Here is a 26,577-nt window from a genome sequence, read left to right on the forward strand (position 1 = left end):
GCACAGCTCTGTGTAAACAACCGGTATTTGTGTTAGGTCACTAACTCTTGGAGTTAAAAAAAAATGTTCCTATAATAGCAACAGATAACTGATACAGTCCTATTTTCCTTTAGTTAGTGAATTGAATATAATAGATGATAGATTTAATAACAATGTTCTAGTGTCTATCCTTGGCAAAATAAAAACTTGTCAACACTCTGTCAGGCCCACTGTTTGCGGGGGGCCTTTACTGCTTGGTAAATGGAGCCACCTTGGAGCCACGGCCCCGTGGAGATCTGAGGGAGGGGTTGCTGGGCAGATTTGGGACGTTATCAGCCACTAGCACTTAGTGTGACATCTTGTGACTTCGATGATCAGATGAGAAACGGTGGAAGCTGGAGGAAAGTGGGAACTAGTGGTGTCTGTGAGCCAATCTGACGAAGGAACAGACGCGTAGGAAGTGGCGGCGGCCCTGGAGCGCGGTGCCGGAACAGACGCGTAGGAAGTGGCGGCGGCGGCCCTGGAGCGCGGTGCCGGAACAGACTCGTAGGAAGTGGCGGCGGCCCTGGAGCGCAGTGGCGGAACAGACGCGTAGGAAGTGGCGGCGGCCCTGGAGCGCATTGGCGGCCCTGGAGCGCAGCGGTGGAACAGACGCGTAGGAAGTGGCGGCGGCCCTGGAGCGTAGCGGCGGAACAGACTCGTAGGAAGTGGTGGCGGCCCTGGAGCGCAGACTCATAGGAGGTGGCGGAGGCCCTGGAGCGCAGCGGCAGAACAGGGTCGTGCTGTCTCTCCGAGCGAGCTAAGACCCTGCCTGTCTGGTTGGGATACTGGACGGGGAGGCTGAGGACAGCACTGTGGAGTGCGGCACCCAGCCTGGGTGGTCTCAGGGGCACCCCTGGAGGGAACTGGGGAAGCAGGGATTGTCTGTCCTAGGGCGCCAAGCTTTTGGGAGATCGCTCACAAGCAGAGTGGTGAGGAGAGGTGCTTAAGACCCAGCAAAGACCTGACACTGCTGTGGCCTGCCCGGTCCCGCCAAACCCATCTTCAAAGGGGCCGTTGGGTGTGTGCATGTGCACGCGCACACACGTGTACACGTAAGGACGTGTGTGCATGCACACGTGGAGAGAGAGAGGGAAGGAGATAGAGACAGGCAGAGGAAGGGAGAGACTGAGAGATGTTCGATGCTTCTGGTAGGTCTTCCCTTGGGGCTCAGACATGAACCCACAAGGACTTGGCTGGTTACTGACATTGCTTCTGCCCCACTATTGCACTCCGTGGCCCTCCCCTGAACATTCGCTAGTGTCCCTAGTGACCTCCCGCAGCGCCACGTGCTGGGGGCTGGCATGTGGGGTTCTCGGGAAGGAAGACGAGGCAGCAGGATGGGATTTATCAGGGAGCTGGAGGAATGTCAGGTTGCACTTTGTCCTACTTATTTTTTATATCTCAACCTTGTGTGTTAAATGAAACACAGACATGCGTATGGAAAAGCAGACTCTCACCAAGCTCTGTTATCAAACGGGCACGCATTCCTGCACGGGGAGAAGACGGACTACAGACATGTGGTGGTGGCAGTGGTGCCGGTCCTGTGAAGAAATCTCAGTGTGTGGTGGGCCCGGCGGAGGGCGGGGCCTCTTTCTAATGGAATATTAGCATCGAGGCCAAAATAAACTGCGAACCGCAAACGCAGAAGCCAAGAATGTGACAACCGTGCAGGGGGGTGGCCGGCTCATCCTGTGACTCACAGAGGAGTTGTCAGGGACTTCCGTGTCCCGAGATAGCAGCCCTCACCTCCTCGTGCCAGCCCCTCCCCCCACCTCTCTCCTGCCCTGTGCACACAAGCGGTTTCTGCCCCGGAGAACTGGTAAATTGGTTTCCATCCGTGAATGTGTTTACAACTCAAGGTGACCCTCCCTGCCCACCTCCCCCAAGCCCTTAGGGTCAGTGCCCATTGGGGGCCATATGGTCAGCATACTGCCAGCTCCAGGCTGTTCCCTAATTAAGTGACTGAACACCAGGGTTCTGACCCGGTGTAAACGATTAAAGCGAGGGCCGTGCTGGTTGGTTTAAAGGTTGGAGCCCAGGGTGAGCGGCCCCCACCCTGCAGGGACGCAGGATTTCTGTTTCTGTACTGAAGATGGCCCACCTCAGGCAGGGGACATCTGGAGACATTTTGGGGGTTGAGTATTAAAGCCAGAAACAACACCCAAAAAGTGTAGCTCCTCCCTTGGGCATGGGGGAGGCGGAGAGGCCGAGGCCCCTCCAGGCTGCGCTGTCTGGGAGGCAGCATGGTATTGTGGGACAAGCTCAGGGGCTGTGTCTGCATCTCAGTTCCATGGTGTCTCGCTGTGAGGCCTTGGGGAGGCCTGGAAACTTCTCTGAGCTTCTATCTACTCATCTGGAGGATGGAGCTAAGAAATAAAGCCCCTGGGGTCACTGGGGAGACTTGCTGGGCAGAGTTGGCCCCCAGGGTGTGGAAGCCCTGGGGTCCCTGGGGCCCGATGGAGGCTGGGGGTCCTGGTGCAGGATCAGGAGCAGGCAGGGACCTTGGGCAGGACCAGCACTGTGGCCAGGCAGCAGGGCACCCAGTTGAAGCCGCAGGAGGTGACAGGTAAGCCAGCCTCACACCTGCTCACCTCACCCAGCCCAGCCATCTCCTCTGCCCTCACACTGTCCAGGGTAGGCATGGGGTAAAAGCAAAGATAACCGGTTCTCATGACAAAAGCATTTCATGTTCATCATGGAAAACATAATCCAAAGGGAAAAGGAGGAAACAGCCAGGACCCCGCCCAGAGGCAGCCCCGGTGACCATGGTGCTCAGCCTTCCGGCCTGGCCAGGCACGGCGGGACAAGGCTGATCGATGGGCTTTCCTAACACCCAGCACCGAGGGCTAGGGGCATCATTTTCCTCTTAGAAACAAGGACACAGAGGCTTGAAAAGTAATGGTTTGTGGGGGAAGATTGGGTGTTGAACATGATGGTTTCTAAAGTGTGTCTTCTTTAAAAGTCCTTGTCCTGGATAATTTCTGTAACACCCCCTCACACACCATGCCCGGCCATGAGAAAGCAACTCCCCAAGACTCCTTGATTCCCCCCCTGACACCAAACATCAAGGGAGCAAGGTGGATTGGCCCTCCCCCCTGGTGCAGGGCTCCGCGCAGGCAGGGGGGAGACTTGGGAATAACAGTTGTCCCTTCCCCAGGCTCCGGGCCCGCCCCCTGGGCAGCTCAGCAGGGCTCTGGTGCACCTGGACACGGTCGGTCGGAACCCAGCTATTGGGGTGTGTTGGGGGCATCCGGCAAAATCAGATGAGCCTGGGGGCCCCAGCCTTCCCTTTGGGGGTGCGCTGGCGGCGGGAGCAGCTGGGATCTAAGGCAGGGCCTCTGAAACCAGCTGACTGTGTGCTCACAGCAGACGGGGCTCATTACAGAGCTCGGTGGCCTCCCTGTAGGAGCTGTCGGGCCCCTTCTCACAGGAGCAGCCTGGCTTCCTTCTGGCAGGTGCGCCACCCGTGTCCCATGCCCTGCAGAGAGCAGACCAGGTTCTGCTGGGCGAGGCTGCAGCTTGCCGGCGGGCGTGGCAGGGTGGGAGGGAGGGGGATGTGGGGGCACGAGGTGGCACGCTGGGGGCCTGGGGACAAATGCTTGCCCATGCATTTGAACACATTGCCTGTAGTTAAAACGAATGAGAGCGGTCACATGAAAGTCTGAATGTCTGACTGCTCTGTCGGAGCCAGAGGACTGCTGCCCCGTGGACCGGGAGCGTGGGGGTCTGAGGTTGGCACAGTCTCTGTCACCCTGCCGTCCCTGCCTTTACTTTCCTCATCCTAACCGTACCATTGGTTTTCTTAGAGCAGATAGAACTGGGACATCAAAGGAAACCCCCTCTCCTCTGCGCACCTTCCTGACGCGGGTTTCAGGGGTCTTTGGTGACGTTGGGGGGCTGGCAGAAAACTGGCTTGGGAGTCAGATTTGGGTCGAAATTAGCTTTGCTTCTTGCCGGCTGTGAGAGAGATTGTTTCTGTAAAATAGGACCATGGGGCAGGGTGGGAATGCGAATTGAATGGGTGGGTGCCTGCAAAGCCGTACCTGGGGTGTGACACCTATGACCCAGATTATAGGAGCCCTTCTTGTGTGTTCTTTCTTACTGTTACCGGTGTGATTTACCTGCAGTAAAGGGTAGGGACGTTCTGTGTACAGCTCGGTGGGTTTTATATATGTGTGTACACACCTGCATGTGGGGGGCTGAGTTGGGTCCCCAAAGATGCCCGTGGCCTACTCTCTTGAAGCATTCACAACATGTTACCTTACGTGGCAGAGGGGACCTTGCAGATGTGATTAAGTTAAGGAACTTGAGATGGGGAGATGATTCTGGATTGTCGGGGTGGTCCCAGTGTAATTCCTAGGGTCCTTGTAGGTGAGAGAGGGAGGCAGGAGGGTCAGAGTCGGGGCCAGACCGGAAGGTGCTATCTATGCTGCTGGCTTTGGAGGGGGAGGACGGTGACATGCACCAGGGCTGCAGGTGTCCTCTACAAGCTAGAAAAGCCAGAGAAATGCCCACTCCCCCCACCCCCGCCTCCTGGAGGAGCCCAGCTGGCCGACCCCAGAGCTGCATAATAAATGTGTCCGGGTTTAAGTCCCTAATACATTGTTATACGGAGTCTGTAATACCTTGTTGCAGCAGCAATAGGAAGCGGACGCACTGTGTGACCACCACTCCTGGCAAGAGGCAGGACATCTTCATCACTCCAGAAAGTTCTCTTGTGCCCCTTCCCCATCTGAATCTACTCACCCAGTCAGGTAGCCGTTGTTCTTAGGTGTGTCTTAAACTTGACGTAAGTGGAATCAGAGTGTCCACGCCCAGGGTCTTTCACTCAGCACGGCCCCTGAGGCTCAGCCACCCTGTAGGTTGCATTGGTGTCTGGTTCCCCTCGTGTTGCTGAGTTGTGTTTCATTGGCGTCCGTACCACACTTCATTGCTCCATTCTCCTGTTGATGGGTATCGGGCTGTTTCCAGTTTTTGGTGATTATAAAAAACAAACTGCTGAAATGCTCCAGAACAAATTTTTTTGTGGACGTGTACACTTATTTCTCTTGGACAGAATCTCGGAGCGACGTCGCTGGGCCACAGTGTTGGGGGTCTGCTGAGCTTGGGTGAAAGAAACACGGGCCAGGAGGCGTGAGCGTGAGGCAGCCTGGTCAGCCTCGGGGACCGCGGGCTGACGGCCACCACCTCCCCACGGTGGCTTCTGTGGTGCACACATGATGGTGGGGGCCTTTTCTGGGCCAGGACGGTGGGCTGAGTCGCCCTCGGGTGGAGATTCGGGGGGGAGAGCTCAGCCCGTGTGCACTGCGGGTCTCGGAACAGTGGCCGGCTCTCGCTTCTCCAACACCCACCCTGTTCCCAGCTCAGAACTGGACGTTTCCCGCAGCTCCTCACTTGTGTCTCCACGCAGCCCTGTGAAGGGACAGTTGTTAGTGCGGTTTGCAGCTGTGGACACGGGCCGGGGACAGAGCTGTGCCTGGCAGAGCTGGTGAGGGTGGAACTGGGTGTGCCCTCCAGAGCCCAGCAGACTCTGGGTCCTCAACTCCATCCCCCACCCCTGGAAGAGTGGCGCAGGGCTATGCCTGGTCGGAGGGCAGCCATGAAGGTCAGCTCCTCCCACGGGAAGGACAGGGGACCTCTTCTCCCTGCAGGCTGGTGCACGAGACAGGCTAGGGGGTGGCAGATGGCCTCCCAGATGGCAGAGAACACGGCCCAGCTGGTGCAGCCAGTGGTTTAGGGGCAGTAATGACGTGAGGTGCAGCGGTGAGGTGCTAATGGAGGTATCTGATTGGTTACAGAATTGGATCTGACGTGAAGGCAATAGAGAACCACAGTGGGCACTTGCGGCTGAGAGTGAGCAGATGAAATTGGTGGTTGTGACGTGAGGCAGGGGGGCGGCCTGGAGGCAGAGCGCAGGGCCCTCTGGGAAGCTCTCCACACTGCCCTGCCTTTGTTCATGCTGCTCCTCTGCCTGCTGCCCTCCCTGTCTGTTTACTCAGCCAACTTGCCCTTCAAGATGCCAGTCAAGCATTTCCACCCTGGAGGTGCCTCCCCCACCCCTGACCCCCCTGTGGCACTTAACCACGGAGTCTAATAAAGAGTGCAGAATAGAATTTCACAGTGTTCTTAATTACAGTATTTAAATTGAAACCACTTGCTCTGTTTTGGCCTGAGAACTCATAGTCAGATTCTCAGGAATTAAATACACATGTGGTGTGTGTCCACTACACGAGAGTAATGGCAGCTGGATGGGGATGGCACAGAGGAGAGCACAGCCAGACACAGGGCGGGTGGGTGGGGATGGGGGGTCACATGGGCCCCAGTCCTTCCTGCTGAACCCCCCAGGTAATGCTGAAGTGACTGCCCTGCTCCCCACCGCGTGTTTTCCGGAAGTCTCCTCGTGCCCTACCCCAGAATGCCCCTGAGCGAGCTGTGTGTGCACCACCTAGGTCCATGGGGACAGAGAGTCAGGGAGACGACAGTGGGAGGACAGGCCTGGGCAGGCATCCCTGTGACCGGCTCCCACTTCTCCCAGTCTGAGACATTCCTGTGGATACCTCCCAGAAGTCACCTCCCGGAGGGGAGGTCACCGCCCTGCACTCTTGACATTCCAGGCTCAGTAGGGCTGTGCCTGCAGGAGTCAGGCGGGTCACTCCGTCCAGAGCTTTCTGCTCCGCAGAGTCGATGGCCACTGATTAACTGGGTTCCAGATGGAGCTGCGAAGGATAACAGTGAAGTCAGAGAAACTGTCCCTGCACATGTCAGGCTTTAATGAAGGGGGCGGGCCTGCATCCTGGGAGGGACAGGCCCCGGGGACAGCAGTGATGAAAAGCCACAGGCAGACTACCTTGGCTTACAGATGCCCAGACATCTGTGCAAAGTCCAGGCTTGGGCAACTGCTGTCTACGGGTGGTGGAGAGGGTTCAATGTCCATGTCCTGGACCTCAGTTCTTGCCTACCCCGGAACTGCAGGGGCTGGAACAGGGGTCCTGGAGCCGAGTGTATGGAAGCCCACTCATGAACAATACCCACGCGTGCATCCCCATGACAGGTCTGAACATACTGGCAGCTGGGGCCTTCTGTGTGGCCTATCCGTGGTCCCTAAACATAGGCTGCGTATTATTTCCTGGGATTTCTATGGTGTTCACACTGGGGAGGCTCTGCTGGCCTCATCACACTGCACGGCCTTAGGTGGGCCAGGGGACACACACTCTGGGGACCCTGTGGGTCCCCTGGCTTGGAGTGTCCCCCCCCCTGCTCTGTGGAGTAGCCTGAGGAAGTAATGCATTCCTCAGAAAGCCCATTAGTACTTCCTGGGAAAAGGCCGAGCAGATTTGGTCCTCGGGGAAATTGTTCCTTGGCTTCCTTCCTTCCTTCCTTCCTTCCTTCCTTCCTTCCTTCCTTCCTTCCTTCCTTCCTTCCTTCCTTCCTCTTTCTTTCTCCCTTCCTTCCTTCCTTCCTTCCTTCCTTCCTTCCTTCCTTCCTTCCTTCCTTCCTTCCTTCCTTCCTTTCTTCCTTCCTTCCTTCCTTTCTTTCTTTCTTTCTTCCTTTCTTTCTTTCTTAATTCCTTTCTTTCTTTTCTTTCTTTCTTTCTTTCTTTCTTTCTTTCTTTCTTTCTTTCTTTCTTTCTTTCTTTCTTCTCTTTCTTTCTCTCTCTCTCTCTCTTTCTTTCTCTCTTTCTTTCTTTCTTTCCTTTCTTCTCTCTTTACTGTTCTGGAAGTAAGACTCTACTTCAGCCCCTTTCAAGGGTAGTTACTCTTCAAATGTTGCCACACGTACTTAGCAAAGTCTGAAGTTAATATTTTAACCTAGTTAACTGATGCTAGCTTTATAAGAATGTCAGTCCATCGCTGAAGGTTTTGTAGGAAAAAAAGTAAGAATGGGATCATAAACTCACACAGTCTTAAAGACTCTGAAGGGGCTTTCCTTCCCGCTCACAGGGAAGTCCTTGCCCGTCATGGGAGGGATGTTCTGGGCACAGGTGCTGGGGCCACCTGGCTGCGAGGACATCTGGTTTCCAGGGGAGACCAGCCTCCTGGGCAGCTCCCCACACAGGCTGCAGGGGAAGGGTCCATGCTTGGCCTCCGCAGGGGCTCTTTGGAGCCTCTTGTGCCATTTGCTTTCTCTTTTCTTTGATCTCTGGAAGCAGCAGGTTCTCAGGCAGGTTCCCGAACACCTCCCTGCTCCAGGACCCGGGCTCAGCCCTGGCTCAGCTGCACAGCGAGGGACGCAGAAGAGTGTCTCCATGCCGACGTGGTTTGCCCTCCCGACAAGGTGGGGCTGGGCTCCTGATGGCTGCAGGTTATTGCGCATCTCCCAGCATTTCGCCGAGAGTGCCTTGCAGCTGCTCGTCTGCGGGGGTGGGGGAGGTGGGAGGGGTCGAGGGGGGAGGCCCTGAGTCCTCTGTCTACGGTGCTTCTTCAGGAGGGAGCCTGGCATTCAGCGCAGGCCAGCTGGCGGCTTCAGAGCATCTAGGGGAAAAGTGCAAATACAGCTGGTGACTGGGCCCTGTCCCTGCTCTGTGCCTGCGTTCTCGTGTTGTCACCGAGCAGGGTGTCTGGGGAGAGGCCGGTGCCAGCAGCTGCCCCTGGCCCAGGGAGATGGTCTGGGGTTGGCAGCCAGCTTCGCCCCTGGGCCAGTCCCAGGGACCTGCTGCAAAGTGCCGGGTGGAGAGGTGAGCCTCTGCCAGAGGGAGGGGGGCCGAGGGCGGAGGTGCAGTGACCCCGGTTCCTCAGGGCAGGCGGGACAGGGAACAGTTTTCCTTACAAGGTAGTTTGCTGCAGCCTTTTGATATATTTTTTAATTGAGATATAATTCACATATAAAACTCACCGTCTTCGAGTATGCAGTTCAGTGGTTTGTATATTCCCCAGGTTGCACAGCCCTCACCACTGTCACATTCCAGAACGTTGTCATCACCCCGAGGAGAAACCTCATACCCGCTAGCCGTCACTCCGGTCTCTCTCCCTCTGAGTGCTGGTTTGTAACTGCTCTGTGTTGCCAATGGGACCGATGCAGGCCGGGGACAGAGTCCTGGACCTCAGGGCTGGGGTGTGGCAGAGGGGAGGACCTTGGGCATTGCGAACTGGCACACGGAGTGTGACCTCAGGAAGATGTTTACCCTCTCTCTGCCTCGGTTTAATGTTAAATTAAGCACGTGGCTGTCTTCTCAACCGCAGTCGGACCGGTTTGATGATGATGATGGTGGTGGTAGTGATAGTAAATGACATCTGTATCTTATGGAGTGCTCGCCATGCTCTGGGTGTTATTTTATTTTATTTTTATTTATTTATTTTAGAGAGAGGAGAGAGAGAGAAAGAAAGGCAGGAGGGAGGAGCAGGAAGCATCAACCACAGTTGTTTCTCGTATGTGCCTAGACCGACCAAGCCCAGGGTTTCAAACCGACATCCTCAACATTCTAGAGGTCAACACTTTATCCACTGCGCCACCACAGGCCAGGCATTTTATTTTTTTTAAATTTTACTTACTGACTTTAGGGAGGGGCAGGGAAAGAGAGCGAGAGACAGAAACATCATCCATCTGTTCCTGTATGTGCTCTGATTGGGGATCGAACCCATAACCTTTGTGTCTCAGGATGATGCTCTAATCAACCAAGCTAACTGGCCAGGGAAATGTACCAGGTTTTATAGATATCATTTATTTGTGTATTATTTTCTAGCAATTCTATAAAGTATATCGCCATCATCATAACACCCCCTCCCCATTTTCCAGGTGAGAAAACAGTGTGTGAGGTTGAGCAGCTCACCCACGACAGGCGGCCCGGAAGTGGCCATGCTAGGATTTGAGCTCAGGCTTTCTGACTCTGAACCTCTGTTGTCAGTAGCCCCTCCCACGACCCGGTCTTCGGCTTTGAAGAATGTTGGCGTTCGAAATGGAGAGCCCCGTTTGGCTTTAGAGCCCAAGGAAACGAGGAGGCACATAATCTTTTGAGCCCGTGGGCAGAGACTGCCAGCCAGGGCTTGGGAGAGCCCTGTGATTGTGAACTCCTGACTTCCTTCTACTGTTTACTCATCTGTGAAATGGGGATTTATCTTAACATCTCTTGGTCGGCTCATCTTTCAAGAGAAGGATACCTGCGGGAGAGCTGGTGTCGGGTCTATTGCAGGAGGGCAGGCTCCGAGTTGGAGAGCTGTGACTCCAGCTGGGTGGCACCCCAACAGTGCGGCTTCTTTCTTAGCCTTGGAGGATCTTCTTTTCTCATCCCTACAGAGGGAATAATGACAGTGCCTCCCAGCCCCCGAACACGGCAGGGTTTCATGGAGCTAGGCCTGGAAGGCTCTTAGCTTGGCATGAAATTCTCATTCAGGGAGTGCTGGCCATCCGTGAGCGCTTTCCTGATCGAAGTCCTTTACAAACTATTTCCTCACTTCTCGCAACAGCTGCCTGGACACACATGCGCGTGTGCACCTGTGGTTAAGACAGCGTCTGTGACCTGCCCGGATCACCTTTGGAGGGGCTTGGGGATCTCACTGTCTCTGGGGAACTCCAGGGACCCCAGTTCCCTCTTATTGGGGCACCTCATCTCTTAAAGAACCATCTGGGGAGAGGGGCAACTGGAAGAGACTGACCAGGGTCATGATAGGCCAGGCACAGCCCCCCCCCCCCCCTGCGCCTGGTACTGTGGTTTCTGCCGCTGCAAATGCTCATTTCCATAATTATTATTTATCATTTGGAGAGCAGCTATCTCACACTTGGTATTCTTTGCAGCCAGGAAGGTCTCCCAGTTCATGCAATAAAATTTCCATTTACTCTGGACATCAACTGCGATGATTAAAAAAAAAAATCCATAAATTATTTACTGAAATGGAAGTTCAGCTTACGGTAATAATGCATTAGTTCAGCTAGCCATGAAGCCAGTTATAGGGCAATGCATTTTTTCTCCCTTTTTAAAGGGCATTTGCCAGTAACCTACACATGACCTTGAGCTGATCAATTTTCAAAAATGACACTGTGGGGAGGGCACGGAAGGAGAGAGAAATGGAGAGCTCTTTTCAAATAGCCTGATTTTAGGCAAATTGTCAGCAAATACCTGTCATCTCAGAGCCAGAAGGAGAAAAGGAATGAAAATATATATTGCATTTTTTAAAGCCTAAGGACCAGACCTTAAAAAGCTTTTTGAAATTGAGCACTTATTTAATAGATACATACATATGGAAGCTAGCAAGAAGGCCTATTTGGAAAAGCCGCGGAGTCATCATCATTGGGACCACCTGTCATCTTGCATGAGCCTGGAGCCTTGTAGAATAAAGGCAAGCCACTGGTTCTGTCCTCCTCCTTAAAAATGTTGTATTTATGGAGCTGGATCGATTTTATGCATCTCAGAAAGTCCACGATCTGCTCACGGCCATTTACTGACTAATGTCTCCAGCCGAGAACAGCAACTAGTCAGTTCCTGAATTATGGCTGACTTTGACACGCCCGTATCAAGACTATTTTCTTTTCTTTATTTATTTACTTTAAGAACATCTGCTCTGACTAAAGTCATGAGGTCCTGAAGCAAATAACATGTGTCTGAGTTTTATACACGTCTCGCACTTTATAGCCGGAGCCCCACCGATACCTGCCTCTTAATTCTCACACCACGAAGGCAAGCAAGGAGTGTTAACCAGTTAAACTTGTTCCTCCTCGGCTACCTGGTTTGGGGTTCTAAAATAATCCTGTGGTAGGAGACTTGGTCGAGTCAGACTTTGACTGATTTATATCCTCTACTTTGCTGTAAAAATATTTTCGTTTATTTATATACCCCCTTTGCTGCAAAAATTATTTTAAAAGTGATGTGTTAGGGGTGGCTGGGTCCCAGATTAAGAGGGAAACTACAAAGAGCCAAATCAACTCATTTTTATATACACTAAACTGAAAAAGATTGCACAGTAAATACAGAGGATAGCAGTGATGTTAAGTTAGCGAAAATTACTAACAGGAGACCCGACAATTATTATCTGTCGGTTTACCGGAAAGCGTCAGGCCCTCTCCCTTCTCCGTTTAACCGTGCTTGTGTGGCTCATAGTTTGCATTCTTGAAATGGTCAGTGTTGTTTCGATTTTTTGATGTGAAATCATCAAATCCCTCTATGTTCCTGCCTTTCAGGGTAACTTTGTGCTCGAAAGGTGTGATGCTTTGAGTGGGAACAGTGGAGTAGGTATTTCTTTAAACTCCCAGATGTTTTGGCTTTGCCCCTGATGACACGCCCTGGTCTAGCATTTTCCTTTCATCTCTCGGGTACGTCTCCTCGTTACCCGTCTCCTCTCCCTACCTCCACAGATGGGTCTCGTCTTCTCTTCAGCAGCTGGCTTCCTCTCCTCTAAGCCTGCATTCTAAAAACCTCCAATCCTGTCCGGCTTTCAACGTTGCCTTTCTCTTCTCTTCCTGACGTGCCCAAGTCACCCTGTGTGTACTGAACTGGAAGAGCCCATAGTGGGAGCAGTCACGGGGCAGATGTTATTGTACTGGCTTCAGAGGAGCATAAACAGCTAATGGCAGAATTTCTTCCAGTGGATAATGGCCTATGTACAATTGGTAACCGGGACTCAGAACATGTGCTTTGTACATATAGACACTTCATGTGTCAACTCTCTCCTATTGTCTGTTAGCATAGATCTGTCAAGTGTTCTTTGATCAATAGATAATATTCCATTAACCCCACTGTGTTTATTCCTAATCACTGATTTAGGAACAGAAGCTCTCAAGCTGGCTTGGGGCTATATGCACACTGGAAACTTTCCATGCCCTTCAGGGGTTAAAGTAGGCTTTTTCATATTCTTTTCCCTGAGAATTTTTGAGCACTATTTTGACATCTTACATAAAGAAGTATTAGCTTGACAACAAGACTATCACTATAGGCCTTGTATATTCTTGTACTGGACTGATGCACATTAGATGGTGAATTATCTTTGATTTGGGATATATGGAGCTACAGATATGGGTATGCATGATATTCACGTAGCTGTAAAAGTGCTACTCCATACTTTCTTTGCGGATCCGTTTTAAATCACTGCACAGCATAGCTGCATTTTAATTTCTGATGGGCTCTGCACAGGGTTCAATTGCCTCTAGGCCTGGTTGAGTGATCAGCAAGTCAGATGATTTATTTCTTACTGAACAGTGACAGAGGGGGAGGGAAGAACTGGGAGGGACCAAAAGATCCTTGGTTCTTGCCCTCACATATCCTGGAGTCCTCTGGGGCCCGAGGCATGTGTGGCCCAACACATGCTGTTTTGCAAGTCAGCGGGCCATGCCCTGAGAGGGCTGAGTGATGGGATAATTAGAACCAAGCAGACCGCGGGGTGGATGGTTTGTCTGTGGATAATAGCTTGTTTGCTAATTGCCAACACCAGATTTTCTGGGCAATTAGACATTTGGTTTCTTCCAAGACCTTCTGTGCAAATGTGGACACATGGCCGTAGGCCTTCCAGGTAGCAGGTGGAGAGGAGGTGGCTCCCAGTGCCGGATGGCATCTCTCTGCTGGCGGCCCAAGGGGACACGGGCAGGGCAGACTTCTCGCCAACAGGGGGAAAGGCCATCTGACTGGGCCTCCTTGTGGAGAGGCCGAACCCCCTCTCCTTTTCCAGTGCTTTTGTGGAAGTGGGTGCCCTTGTGCGAGGAGATTAACAAAGAAGGGGGAGGCCGGCAGGCTGTTCCAGGGCCCGGCTTCTGTCTGCAGCCTCGTTCAGAGCACTGAGCTGTGGCTGCAAATAGGAATGGAGAAGTGCTGCCCCTCTCAGATCTGTAAGGTGATTCTTTTAATAAAAAATACTTATTGTGGTAAAGTAAAAAAATATACATATATATTATACATAAAATGTGCCATTTAAATAATTGTAAGTGTAAAATCAGTGGGATGAATTACAGTCAGTATTGTGCAACCATCACCACTATCTATTTCCAAAACGTTTCATCACCCAGAACGGAGACGGTGCACACCCTGTTCCTCCCCCGCCCCCAGCCCTTGGTAGCCTCTAATCTACTTTCTGTGTCTACGAGTTTGCCCGTTCTAGATATTTCATAGTAGTGGCATTATACAGTGTGTCCGTAAAGTCATGGTGCACTTTTGACCAGTCACAGGAAAGCAACAAAAGACGATAGAAATGTGATATCTGCACCAAATAAAAGGAAAACCCTCCCAGTTTCTGTAGGATGATGTGGCTGCATATGCGCTTGCGCAGATGATGACGTAACACCGTGTATACAGCGGAGCAGCCCACAGCCATGCCAGTCGAGATGTGGACGGTACAGAGGAAAGTTCAGTGTTTTCTGTGGCTTGCTAAATTCGAATCTGTGACCAAAGGGCAACATGAATATTGGCGCGTTTATAACGAAGCGCCACCACATAGGAATAACATTACTTGGTGGGATAAGCAGTTGCATTGTGCTGTAATCCACTGAACAAAACACATCTAAACTGCTCAATTGTAGTTTCCATGCTTTAGAGATATAGTCAATAAAATAAGACAGATTTAGAGGAGGGTTTTTTACACAAAAAGAGCATGGAAAATATGTCCTGTAAAATAATAGGAAAAAAAGAGATGTTGCATTCAGAGAAGAGAACCCAAAAGCACTAAAAGTTTGTCCTGAGTCCTTTAGTGCATGAGGGTACAGAGGGTGAACTGGGGCCCGTGGGTAGAAATTACAAGGAGGCCAGTTTGGTGGAGAAACCCCGTTCTGGTAGGCCATCAGTCAGTGATGAGTCTGTAGAGGCTATACGGGATAGCTACCTAAGGAGCCCTAAAAAATCTGTGCATGAGCCCACATCGGACTGCACTGAATAGGTATGAAACTTGGGAGAGTTTTCCTTTTATTTGGTGCAGATTTCACATTTCTATCGTCTTTTGTTGCTTTCCTGTGACTGGTCAAAAGTGCACCATGACTTTACGGACACAGTGTATAATATTTGTCCTTTTGTGTCTAGCTTATTTCACTCAGCATAATGTGTTCTAGATTCATCCATGTTATGACATGGATGAGCCTTTTATTCCTTTTTATAGCTGAATAATATTCCACTCTCTGGATATATACCACATTTTGTCCACACATCTATTGGTGGATACTTGGCTTGTTTCTGCTTCTTGGTTATTGTGAATACAGTGACATTTGCATACAAGTATCTGTTTGAATCCCCATTTTCAATTTTTTGGGGTAGATACTTAGGAGTGGAATTGTGGGATTATATGACAATTCCATGTTTGACTCTCTGAAAAACTGCCAAACTCTTTGCAAGTGGCTGTGCCATTCTGCATTCCCACTGGGTATATGTGAGGGTTCCGACGTGTCCACATTCTCGCCAGCATTCGTCGTTTCTATTCCTTTTTCATTATAGCTGTCCTGGTGGGTGTGAAGCAGCATCTCATTGTGGTTTTGATGGGCACTTCTCTTGTGACTACCAAGGTTACACATCTTCTCACGTGTTTGTTGGCCATTTGTATATCTCCTTTGGAGAAATGTCTGTTTAAGTTCTTTGCCCAGCAAGTTGATTTTCTGCCTCCACACCTGTCTCCCGAGGTTGGAGCTGAGCCTCGTCAGGAGGGCCCATCCGCCTGCAGAGAGGGAAGGCAGCCGTGCACGTTTGAAGCTTCCCAGTCACTCTTTCATGATTCATTTTATTCTCTCAGCCTGTTTGGCACCCACTGTCACGATGCTGTTTGAGGTCTCACTGAACAGGAGGAAAGGATCAGTCAGCGCGTGGGATTAACCCATGCGATTGACAGCATGGCCGAGGAAGGAAGCCACTCCTGTCTCCTCGAGCAGAAGACAGGCCTTTCTCAGACACGTCACGCCCTCTCGGTTTCCTTGACCACAAGTTTTGTTTTAGTAAATGACCCATTTCCCCCTCCCAGGTAGTAGCTTATGTACTGGGTAGAGCAGTACTTGCAGAGCACCCCGGGTGGCACCTGGCATTTGTAGATGCCCAGCGTCTGGCATAGTCTCCAAGTGGAAGCCCACCGTTCTCGATCTGCTGCTCTGCCAGTCCTGTGCAGCGGGCAGGGACAGCATCGTGGAGCCTCCAGCACTGATCTGGGACAGTGTGACTTCTCTCAGGGCAGGAGAGCCACTGGGCCGTGCCAAGGCTTCAGGACCAATGTCTTTCCTGAATAATAGCAGGAGCAGCAGGGCAGTCAGTAGAACGATCTTGGTGCTGCTTAGCTGTTGACCCTTCTCCGGTTTGACCTCGAATCAGGGCCCTGTCTTCGGGGTCCAGGAATGCTAGTCTTCCTGTCTTTCTGCTGTGGATTTTCTTATCGAATGTCAGAAACCTTCAGTATCACCGAAGAGAGATGAAGCCTCCTTGTTCTGGCGGGGCCTCGTGCCAGAGGGAGGGTGGGGGTGATGCCTCCACTAAGCCAGGGAGTTATTTCTGGAAGGTGCACTCAAGTCCTGTACTCCTACCAGAGGGGTTGTTAATTTCGGGGATAGGGTCCCATACCACACTGGGAACCCGAGGGGTACGGACACTCTTCTATAACGTTTGCACATTGCCCCTCTCGTCCGTAGTGGAGGCTGGGTTAAGAACTGGCTCTAGGGAGGGCAGGAGTCAGGAGCTGAGGCCACCTGGGCACTGGGCAGCATCTCAGCTAAGTAGCTGGGTGGCACATAGTGAGGTGTTGGCTGGCCCCAGGAGGAAAGGAATGTCTCATTTGGTCACGTTTGAAATATGAAATGTAAGGCAGTGCTGACCCCTCGGTTCTGTGGCTGGAGTCAGCCTTGCCCGCCATGTTGGCTGGCTTTCTAGAGGCGACAGTGCCCTTAAGAGCAAAGCCACGCAGCCCTGTCCTTGCTCCTGGGCAGCCCCTGCCACCTCTGAGGAGCGTAATTTGTCTTTCTTTTCCAGAAACGGCTCCCACGTCTGCATATTCATCTCCAGCCCGGAGTCTTGGGGACACAGGAATCACACCTCTGTCCCCTTCCCATATCGTGGTAAGAAACGTGCACCTGCGTGTGGGAGTGTGTGCTGATCACCTGGGCCTTCTGGGTCTGTTCCCACGAGGCTGCTATGCAGCCATGGCGGAGGGTGACGGTCCCGGTGCAGCCACGTGAGCCCTGCCAAGCCCTTCCCCACTCCGCGCCTGGTGTGGCCAGTGCTCTGAGAGGAACTTAGGAGCTGCCACTGGGCCTGGGTGGGCAGCAGGTGGGGGCAGCCCTTAGAGACGCATCTGGCTGGAGAGTCAGCGAGAGGCAGCGGCTTTGTTGACTGCCACATACTGCCATGCTCGGAAGCCTGTGGCTGTGTAATCGCTTGTACGGCAGCTAGCCCGGGAGGGACCTGGACAGACAGGTGAGGGGGCCAGAGGCTGGGCAGTGGCTCCTACCCTACCCGGCACGGAAAGGGTGGGCATGTGGGCAGCTGTTCAGGGGACTTCCATGTAGCAACCCGACAAACGTGCCGGGAGGAAAGGGCAGCTTCGCACGAGCTGTTGGAACCCAAAACGATCCCTCTGAGAGGAATTTAGGAGCTGCCACTGGGTCGGGGCACCAGCTCGTCCTGATTGTCCCAGAACTCTTCGGGGTTTGTTTTTTTTACAGAGACAGAGGGAGGGATAGACAGGGACAGACAGACAGGGACAGAGAGATGAGAAGGATCAATCATTAGTTTTTCATTGCATATTGCAACACCTTAATTGTTCATTGATTGCTTTCTCATATGTGCCTTGACGGTGGGCCTTCAGCAGACCGAGCAACCCCTTGCTCGAGTCAGCAACCTTGAGCTTAAGCTGGTGAGCTTTGCTCAAACCAGATGAGCCCGCACTCAAGCTGGCGACCTCGGGGTCTCGAACCTGGGTCTTCCGCATCCCAGTTCGACGCTCTATCCACTGCGCCACCAGCCGGTCAGGCGAACTCTCCGGGTTTTATGTGGAAAGTCCTGCATCCTGGGACTCCCTCAGTCCCAGGCAAACCGAGAGGCTTGGTCACCTATAGCCAGGTCCTGGGCACTCTGACCGCTCCCTGTAAGAGCTGCAGGGTCACCTTGGCCGTGGGCATGGGGGTAGAGGGAGGAGTGGCCAGGTGGGTGGGGCTCCCACCCCCTGTTCTAACCAATGCACTCCAAATCCAAAATTGATTGGTTTTATCATTTTTATTTCTGTGAGTGTTAAAAAAGTTCATAGTGAGTTTTTCTACAAAACGGTTGGAAACCGGGAATGATCTGACCCACTCACTTGACAGAGGGAAGAAAGGCTCGGGGCCCAGAGGGACAGGACTCACTGGGGTCATGTGTGGTTATGACAGGACCAGGCAGGGTCCCTGGTGTGTCGAGCCCTGCTCCCAGGCATGACACAGCCGTGCAGATGGACTGGTCACCCGGGAGGTGCATAGGGCACAGCGGGTGACGCCCTCTGCACAGGGACTCGGGGAGAACAGTGTGGGGAAGAGCATGTCACTCAGGCAAGCACTGGGCTCCTGGCCCTGACGGTAGAGTTTCCGTAATTAGCTGCACTCATGCGCAGTTAATAAAGGGAGTAGGCAGGTGATCTTCGCAGGGGGCTCAGCCCTTCACTTGGGGGCACCGCCCTGAGCTGGGGCTGGCCTGCCCTCTCCCCAGGGCTTGAGCCAGAGTGTGGACTGCCCTTTGCAGTGGGTGTAAGCTGGGCAGGGTGGAACCACCAGGAGTATCTTTCTGAAAGCCAGGTGCGGCCACCCCGCACCCCCATGCCTTACTCGGTGTTTCTGCAGAACGATGCCGACTCGAATGTCTCAGAGCAGCAGACGTTTCTCGTGGTGGTGGCCATCGACTTTGGGACCACGTCTAGTGGCTACGCCTACAGCTTCACCAAGGAGCCAGAGTGCATTCACGTGATGAGGTAAGTGCCATGCCCTGGTGCCCGCCACTGTGCTCGCGGGGGCTTGGGGGAGGGCCCTGGGGGAGGGGAGAGGGATTCGTTCAGGGAGCAGGCGAGTGGCACTTAGTAGGCGCTGGTCTCTGGGCTCCAGGTTCATGGTCTGTAAGAGTGTTGGATTAAATCTGACTTCGTTGGGCTGGGGAAGGGCGTGGATAGGATGTTTGAAACCGGTCATGGGTGATTTCAGCGTGCAGCCTGGGGGAGAGGCACCCACTTACAGGCTGTCTGTGGTGGACACTTACTGTGTAACCTAGGCCATGGCTCAATCTTCTAAACCTCAGTTTCCTCACCTGTGAAGTGGGGGTAATGACAATACCTGCTTGCAGTGTGTGTGTGTAAATGAAATGAGATGGCCTGTCAAGTGCTTAGCACAGGGGAAATGCACTCAGGGAAGGTGCCAGTTCCTCCAATGAACAGCAGTCACGGGTGACAGTGACCAGCGCAGAAGGCACCGTGCCTGAGAAGAAGCAGAGTGGGGTGAACATCAGCCCAGTGAACCTCAGGGGTCTCCCTGAAGTTGCCCTGGATCTCCTGGGGCGTGCCCCGTGCTCAGGACACCCCCGCCCCCACCCCTGTACACACAGCAGCCCAGCACCCCCTTTCGTCCACCCTGTCTACAGTGACCGACTGGGGAGATTCTGGTCCGTCCAGCACCAATTCCGGCTCCCCAGTCTGGCTGCGGCCTTCCCTCAGGGTCCTCCGCTCCTCCAAGCTTTGGGAGCCGGGGACTTTTCACCCCGATTTTCTAAACCAAGGATGGTTCTGAAGATACGTTGTGATTGGCAGTTCCTTTAACTGGTGGAATTTAATTATTGCTCCCAGAGTAAGATTTTAGGCATTTTTTTTAAAGTGTTGTTTAAAACACAAGTTGTAATGAAAGCAATCCCCACCTGATCTTGGTTTAGGCCTGCCTTTCCTCTGGAGAGCGAGGTGTGACTTAGGCAAGGTCCCTGGACTAAGAGACTCTGGAGACCCGTGTGTGGTGTCATCTCAGGAAATACTGAGATGGCAGAGACCCTGAGACAGCACAGCCCTCGGGGGCCAGCTGGACTGAGCCGGATTCTGCCCCCAGTTAGCCACACAGATGTTAGGAGGGTCTGTCTGCTCAGCCATCCTCTGAGTCTGAAACCTCCAATGGAAAAGACCACCCTATTAAAACCTGGGATCAATGTTTTTCAGTGTCACCATAGTTGTTTTAAGAAGTATTATTCCCAAGGGGATAGTCATGCAGTGAAAATGGGGGGAAAAGAAAGAACAGAAAAAGCTTTAAACTTACTTGGGAGGAACCATCACAGAACATTGGTGGCGTTCAGTGCCTCGGGAACGGGAGACATCATCTTAGTCATGGTAGCGATTTTGGGACGCCGTCTGTCCTGGGTTTTACTTCAGTCAGAACACAGGAACATAACCGTAGTCCAGACTGATAAAGTTATGAAAGAGAAAGTTTAATTGTTTCGTGTGTAAGTAGGAACGAAGGAATACAGAACTGAAGGGAAACACACAGGTCCTTGCTGACATAAACGTCAGTGCTCACAGTCTTGGGAGGCCGCTGGCGAAAGGCTGTGTGTGGAGTGCTCTCCTGTCCCGGGCGCCCACTGTCAGCTTGGGGTGGTGACCAGCCCTGTGTCTCAGCAGGGTTGCCATGGGGACTTAGCCCTGGATGGACCTCGACTGGGAAACCGGCCAGGGCTGGTTCCAGACCTTTCTGATGGCAGATCCAGGTGGAGGCTGGCTCTCCATCTAGACTGTGAGGGTCGCACTGCAGCTTAACAATGCCGTGTCGGGAGCAGGTGTGAGCTCAGCCAGAGAGCACCACCTCCCCGGGTAGGTTTGGGAGAGAGGTGTGCTTCCCCTCATGACTGCTCGTAGGGGTTCACATGGCTAATGGCAGGACGGGAGCCAGCCCAGGAGGCAGAGTTGGTGGAGGAGAGAGCCTCCTGGCCTCTTGGCCACTGTGGCTTCTCGGCCATGGCCCCAGGGGAGGGCGAAGCATCGCGTCACCTGCCCTCTCCGCTACCTTCCCTCTCCCCATTTCTATGTGAGAGGAGGAAGCATCTCTGGGGCTCGGCCGCCCCCGCCCCATCCATCGCCCCTCCGAGAGTCCCAGGGTGTAGTCGCATCACGTCTGCCTGTGTGTCTGTCTGTCCCCACCTCACTCCTCTTCTGGCCCCTCTTCAGCACGCAGCCCTGCAGGATCTAGTCCCTTCCCTGCTCATGTTCCCGTCAGTGCCCGACCCACCTTGTGACCATGGCTGTCACTCCCGTATGGAGGGTCCCAGATTTGTCTCCTGCCTGGATCTCTTCCGTGAACTCCAGGATCGCCTCTGCAACCCCCTCCTAGGAGTTCAGCGCCAGCACGTTCAGTGGGAGCTGCAGCCTCCTCTCGTCCTCCGTGTCCTCCTTGTCTAGAGCCCCTGCATTCTGTAAAAGGCCCTTTCTCCTCTAAGTGCCCAAGCTCGAAACCTTTGGGTTGCTTTGGCTCCTGCTCACCAGTGTCCGTTTGGCTCGGTTCTCCCTCTGGACAATTTGTCTGCCCTCCACCACCCCCACCTCACCCCCCTCTTCCTTGGCTTTCTACCCTTGTTTGAGCTCTCTGACCTCTGCTCCCAGATGAGGCCTGAGCCGTCTCCTCGGCCTCCTAGCTTCCCATCTCCCTCCCGTTATCTGGTCTGCTGCGGCTGTGATTCCGTCATGCCCCCGCTCTGAAGCCTTTAGTGGCTCCCGGTTCCTCACTGATCAAATCCCCAACCCCTCAGGCTCTCTCCCGTCTGGTTCCAACCATCTTCCCGAACTCGTTTCTAACACTCCCCATGTATACAGGCGTTCTTCTCATTTACACCCTTGTTCTCTAGCCCACACCCTCGTGTGCACGCCTGTCACCTCTGAGCAGCCTGCGGTGTCCTTTCCTCCTGCAAGGTCCAGTCGTCCATCACCCCTCCAGGTCTCTCCTGCATCCTTCCCCCTGCCGCCCCCGTTGCCACCTCTGCTCCCTCTGACCCTGGGGCATTTCCCTGCGATTTTGCAAGACGGTGCCCTAACCTCTGCTTTTCCTCGGGGGCAGGCGCTGGGAAGGTGGGGACCCTGGGGTGTCCAACCAGAAGACTCCCACCACCATCTTGCTGACTCCCGAGCGGAAGTTCCACAGCTTCGGGTACGCGGCCAGGGACTTCTACCATGACCTGGACCCCAACGAGGCCAAGCAGTGGCTGTACCTGGAAAGGTTCAAGATGAAGCTGCACACGACGGGGGTAAGCGAGCCTCCACCCCCTGCCCCGCGCTGCGCACCACGGGAGTAAGTGAGCTTCCCCCGCCCCTGCAATGCGCACCACGGGGGTAAGCGAGCTTCCCCGGGCCCCTGTGCCACGCACCGCGGGGATAAGTGAGCCTCCCCCGCACCCCTGGACCAGCGTCCTCCATGTAGGAGAGCCAGGGCTCCTCCCGGCTGGTGAGCGTGGGGTCTTCGCAACCCAGGGGGCCCTCAGGTTTCTCCCTAGCCGAAATTCACGTCCATTTACTTTGGTTTTAGAAATAACCTGGAGCGCCCCACACTTTTGTGGAATACACTGTGCTTTCCGATGTACACGTGGGCAGGGAAGTGTTCTGAATATTTAATGACTCGGTTGCCTTGGAAACTGACCAATCAGAGTGGATGCTGACCGGAGCGCAGGCCTTGGGGGTGGATCCCATGCCAGGGGTGCCCCCTTCCATAGCTGGATTATAGGGAGATTATACTTGGGGATGGGGACACATGGGGGGGATAAGGGCCGTGGCTCTTTCCTAACCAGGTCAGAATAACGACCCGTTAGCCCCTGGGAGATTACTTGGAGAAAGGGGAAGCTCAGGACATCCAGTGCTCAATAACGGAGGCCACTTCCCATGGCAGGTCTGCTCCCAGCATGCCCGAGTCCTGTGCAATGTCCGGGCCAATGAGGGCTTCTCCCGGGGCAAGCTCCAAGCCTGGTCCAGACGATAGAATATTTTCAGTTTAAACGTATTATTCCATACATGTTCCTTAATTCTCAGTAATTCTTAGAGATTCAGAATGGTGATCGTATTTCAGACTGGACTGTAGGGACAGACAACCAGAATTTAAATCCTGCCTCGGCCACCTTCCTGATACTTAATCCAAGACCCTCCCCTCCCCGTGCCTTGTTTTACCTCATCTGTGAAATGGAGACACTGAGAGCGCCTCCTTCATGGGGATTTTGTGAGGATAAAAGAACCATGCTGGCACTTCGTAAATTCTAGTCAATTGCTAGCTCCTATTATTGTTGCTTTCATTTGTCACTGTTACGCGGCTGCAGATGTGGGAAACAGCTAGGAGTGGGAAACCCAGTACCCAGCAGCCTGCTTTCCAAGGCTCTGTGCTCGTGGAGGGACTGCCTCTCTGTGAAGCAGCCCGGCTTCCGCTAGACATGCCTCCTTCCCAGTGCCCCCAGTGGGACTTAGTGTTGAATTTCAGTTTGTGCAAAGGGATGCACAGGAATTGTTTTATTCAGTTTGGATTTTTAAAATGCTGAGCCCGTGGCTTCCTGGGGCTCGGCCATGTTTCCGAGTCTGGGAGCTGCCTCCCGAAAGCTGGGGCGTCTTTGCTGAGCGTCAGGGCTGGGCAGTGGCTGGCCAGGAGGAGGGAGCATGTGCAGACCGGCCAGGATGACTGACAAGCTTCACAAGGCTGGTTTCGCTGCCTGATGGCCCTTCACACTCCAAAGGCAAAGACTAATTACCCGGCCTGGCTCAATCCCGAGGCCCCGCCGCTTTTTATCTTCCCTGGCAGTGACAAGCCTGTTGGTTCTGGGATGCCTCAGGGCTTTCTCTGCCATCCCCGCTCTGCAGAGACATTTGTCGTCATGTTTTAATGACCTCAGTCCACGCGGTGCAGAGCACACCCCCCCCCCCCCGCCCGAGGACTGCCCTCAGCACCTGCACCGGCTCCTGGTGGAGGAAGGGAGGCCGTGACGCTGGCCTCCCAGCAGATCGCGCAGCAAAACCCTTAAAATAGGAGCCCTTCTATGTATTTTGGTGACTTGGTTGGCAGCTCATTGGAGAATGAAAGCTTCGCGCCTGTTCAGCATCACGCATGTCAGTGAGTCGGCATGATTACGCAGGCCTCCGCCGGGGGGCCCCGGGGGGACCGTGTGTGTCCTCGAGTGGAGATAGTGTGTAAATTGCACGGGCAGCGGGGCCTGCTGCCTTTCTCTCTTCCTGGGCTCTGTCGCCGCCCTGAAGCCTGGCTCAGAGGATCCGGGGGAGAGAGAGAAAGAGGGAGGGGGTAGGAGGGACAAGTGGAGGCAGAGCTGACGGGAACAGCCAGGGGCTCCCACGCAGCTCGAGGACAATGTCTTCAGGCCTGTTTTGGGGGACCCGCCATCCTAGTCTGCCCCTCAGACATCGGGAGACGCACCAGCTTCCCCAGACAGAACTCCTGCAGCCGTTGCCAAAGCCAGACTCTCCTGTGTCTTCTCCTTTGTCTTACTGTTTCATTCCCCTCTTCCTGCCAGGACCTCACCTTGGATACAGACCTGACAGCAGCAAACGGCAAGAAAATCAAAGCCCTAGAGATCTTCGCTTACGCCCTGCAGTACTTTAAGGAGCAGGCTCTGAAGGTAGGCCACGTGGCAGGAGGAGGGAGCGTGTGCAGACCGGCCAGGATGACTGGCCGGTGGTGGTGGGGTGCCTGTCACCCAGGGGTGCCTGAGGGAGAGAGTGTGGGCCCTGCACTCAGGAAGCAGGGTGCACCCTCCTAATGGCTGGCGGCGGGTGGGGAAGGCACGGAAAATGGTGCGGCCGCTGTGGAAATCAGGCTGGCAGGTGCTCAACAGACTAAACAGAGGTATCAGATGACCCACAGTTCCACTCGTAGGTGAATATCCAAGAGAAACGAAGACACTCATTCACACAAACACTTGTACATGAATGTTTAGCGCGGCACTGTTCCCAGTAACTAAAAAGCAGAGATACCACACATGTCCATCAGTGGATGAACCGGGAACTAAACGGGGTCTCTCTGTGCATTGGAGTGGTGTTCAGCCATCAAGAGGAAGGAAGTGCTGACCCATGCAACCTCGTGGATGAACTTTGAAACCATTATGTGAAGTGAAAGAAGCCAGACACGAAGGGCCTCCTGTTGTAGGATCCCGTTTACCTCAGAGGTCCAGAATAGACATTCCATGGAGACAGAAAGTAGACCTGTGGTTGCCAGGGGCCGGGGAGAGTGGGGATGAGTGCTGCTGAAGGGTGTGGTGACGTTTGCACAGACCGTGTGAATATACCAAAACCCACTGAGTCGTACGCTTTAAAAAGGTGAATTTTTATGGTATGTGAACTATAGCTCAGTAAAAAAAAAAAAAAAAAGCAAAGAAAGGTGAAAGACTCATGTAGCACCTGTGTGATCTTGGGCGAGGTGCTCAGTCTCTCCAACACCCATGTTCCTAACCGAAGAGGGAGCCAGGAAACTACTTTGTGGGTTGTTTGATAGTAAAAGAGATAATAGACATGAGGTGCCTTCCTCGGGGCCTGGCACAGAGTAAACGCTTGGTAGGTGGTTGCTTCGTCCCACCTTCTGCTCCTCCACTCACCGATTCCTGTCTCCTACCCTGTCCCCTGCCCCGGTCCCCATCCCTGTCCCCTGTCCCTGTCCCCCATCCCCGTCCCCATCCCCGTCCCCCATCCCTGTCCCCCATCCCCGTCCCTGTCCCCCATCCCCGTCCCTGTCCCCCATCCCCGTCCCTGTCCCTGTCCCCCCGTCCCTGCCCCCATCCCTGTCCCCCGTCCCTGTCCCCTATCCCTGTCCCCTGTCCCTGTCTCTGTCCCTGTTCCAGTCCCTGTCCCCTGCCCCCATTCCTATCCCCTGCCCCTGTCCCCGTCCCTATCCCTGTCCCAGTCCCTGTCCCCGGTCTCTGTCCCTGTTCCAGTCCCTGTCCCCATTCCAGTCCCTGTCCCCATTCCAGTCCCTGTCCCCATCCCTGTCCCCTGCCCCCATTCCTATTCCCTGCTCCTGTCCCATCCTTGTCTCTGTCCCTGTCCCCGTCCGTCCCCGTCCTTGTCCCCATCCCTGTCCCCTGCCCCCATTCCTATCCCCTGCCCCTGTCCCCGTCCCTATCCCTGTCCCCGTCCTTGTTCCCACACCCATGGATGAACCCAACTGTGAGTGGTCTCCTGGGATCGCCCTTGCAAAGGTCTTGTGCAGTGATAGCCCAGAATGCAGAAAATGGCTGATTTCTAAGTGGAACATTGCTATCCACTCAGTGTCCCTGCCCATGGGCAAGGTGAGTGGGTATAAATCAGGTGACTAAAGAGCCTCGTGCATTGAGCTTTATGCAAAAATGATTGGAAACTTCAGAAGCATTTGGTATTATATGATCACTAGAATAAATTTACTCAGTTCTAGAGATAGAATAGTAGAATGGAATGGAATAGGATAGGATAGGATAGGGTAGAATAGAGTAGAGTAGAGTAGAGTAGAGTAGTAGAGTGGAGTGGAATGGAATGGAATGGAATAGAATAGAATAGAAATAGAAAGAATCTAGAAATAGAATGGAATGAAATAGGATAGCATAGGATGGGATGGAATGGAACAGAATAGAACAGAATAGATATAGAGTAGAATTCTAGAAATAGGGCTAGAATGAGGCAAAGAAGAACACAGTATTGCTTTCATTCGAGTACTTTTTTTTTTAGTGCATTTGATGTGCCAGATCCTATACAA

The 26,577-nt window shown here is 53.5% G+C and overlaps 1 protein-coding gene across 3 annotated transcripts in view; it reads left to right on the forward strand.

Annotated features, from left to right (window-relative positions):
* Window positions 1-26,577, forward strand: part of HSPA12A (heat shock protein family A (Hsp70) member 12A) — a 135,473-nt gene that overhangs the window by 84,314 nt on the left and 24,582 nt on the right. For all 3 annotated transcript variants that reach the window (XM_066355778.1, XM_066355780.1, XM_066355779.1), the window contains 4 exons: window positions 16,865-16,950; window positions 18,703-18,830; window positions 21,931-22,117; window positions 24,371-24,475. In XM_066355778.1, the coding sequence (XP_066211875.1) occupies window positions 16,865-16,950; window positions 18,703-18,830; window positions 21,931-22,117; window positions 24,371-24,475 (506 nt within the window). The remainder of the gene's footprint in view (window positions 1-16,864; window positions 16,951-18,702; window positions 18,831-21,930; window positions 22,118-24,370; window positions 24,476-26,577) is intronic.

The sequence above is a fragment of the Saccopteryx leptura genome, chromosome 13, assembly GCF_036850995.1.
Source record: "Saccopteryx leptura isolate mSacLep1 chromosome 13, mSacLep1_pri_phased_curated, whole genome shotgun sequence".
Lineage (NCBI taxonomy): Eukaryota > Metazoa > Chordata > Mammalia > Chiroptera > Emballonuridae > Saccopteryx > Saccopteryx leptura.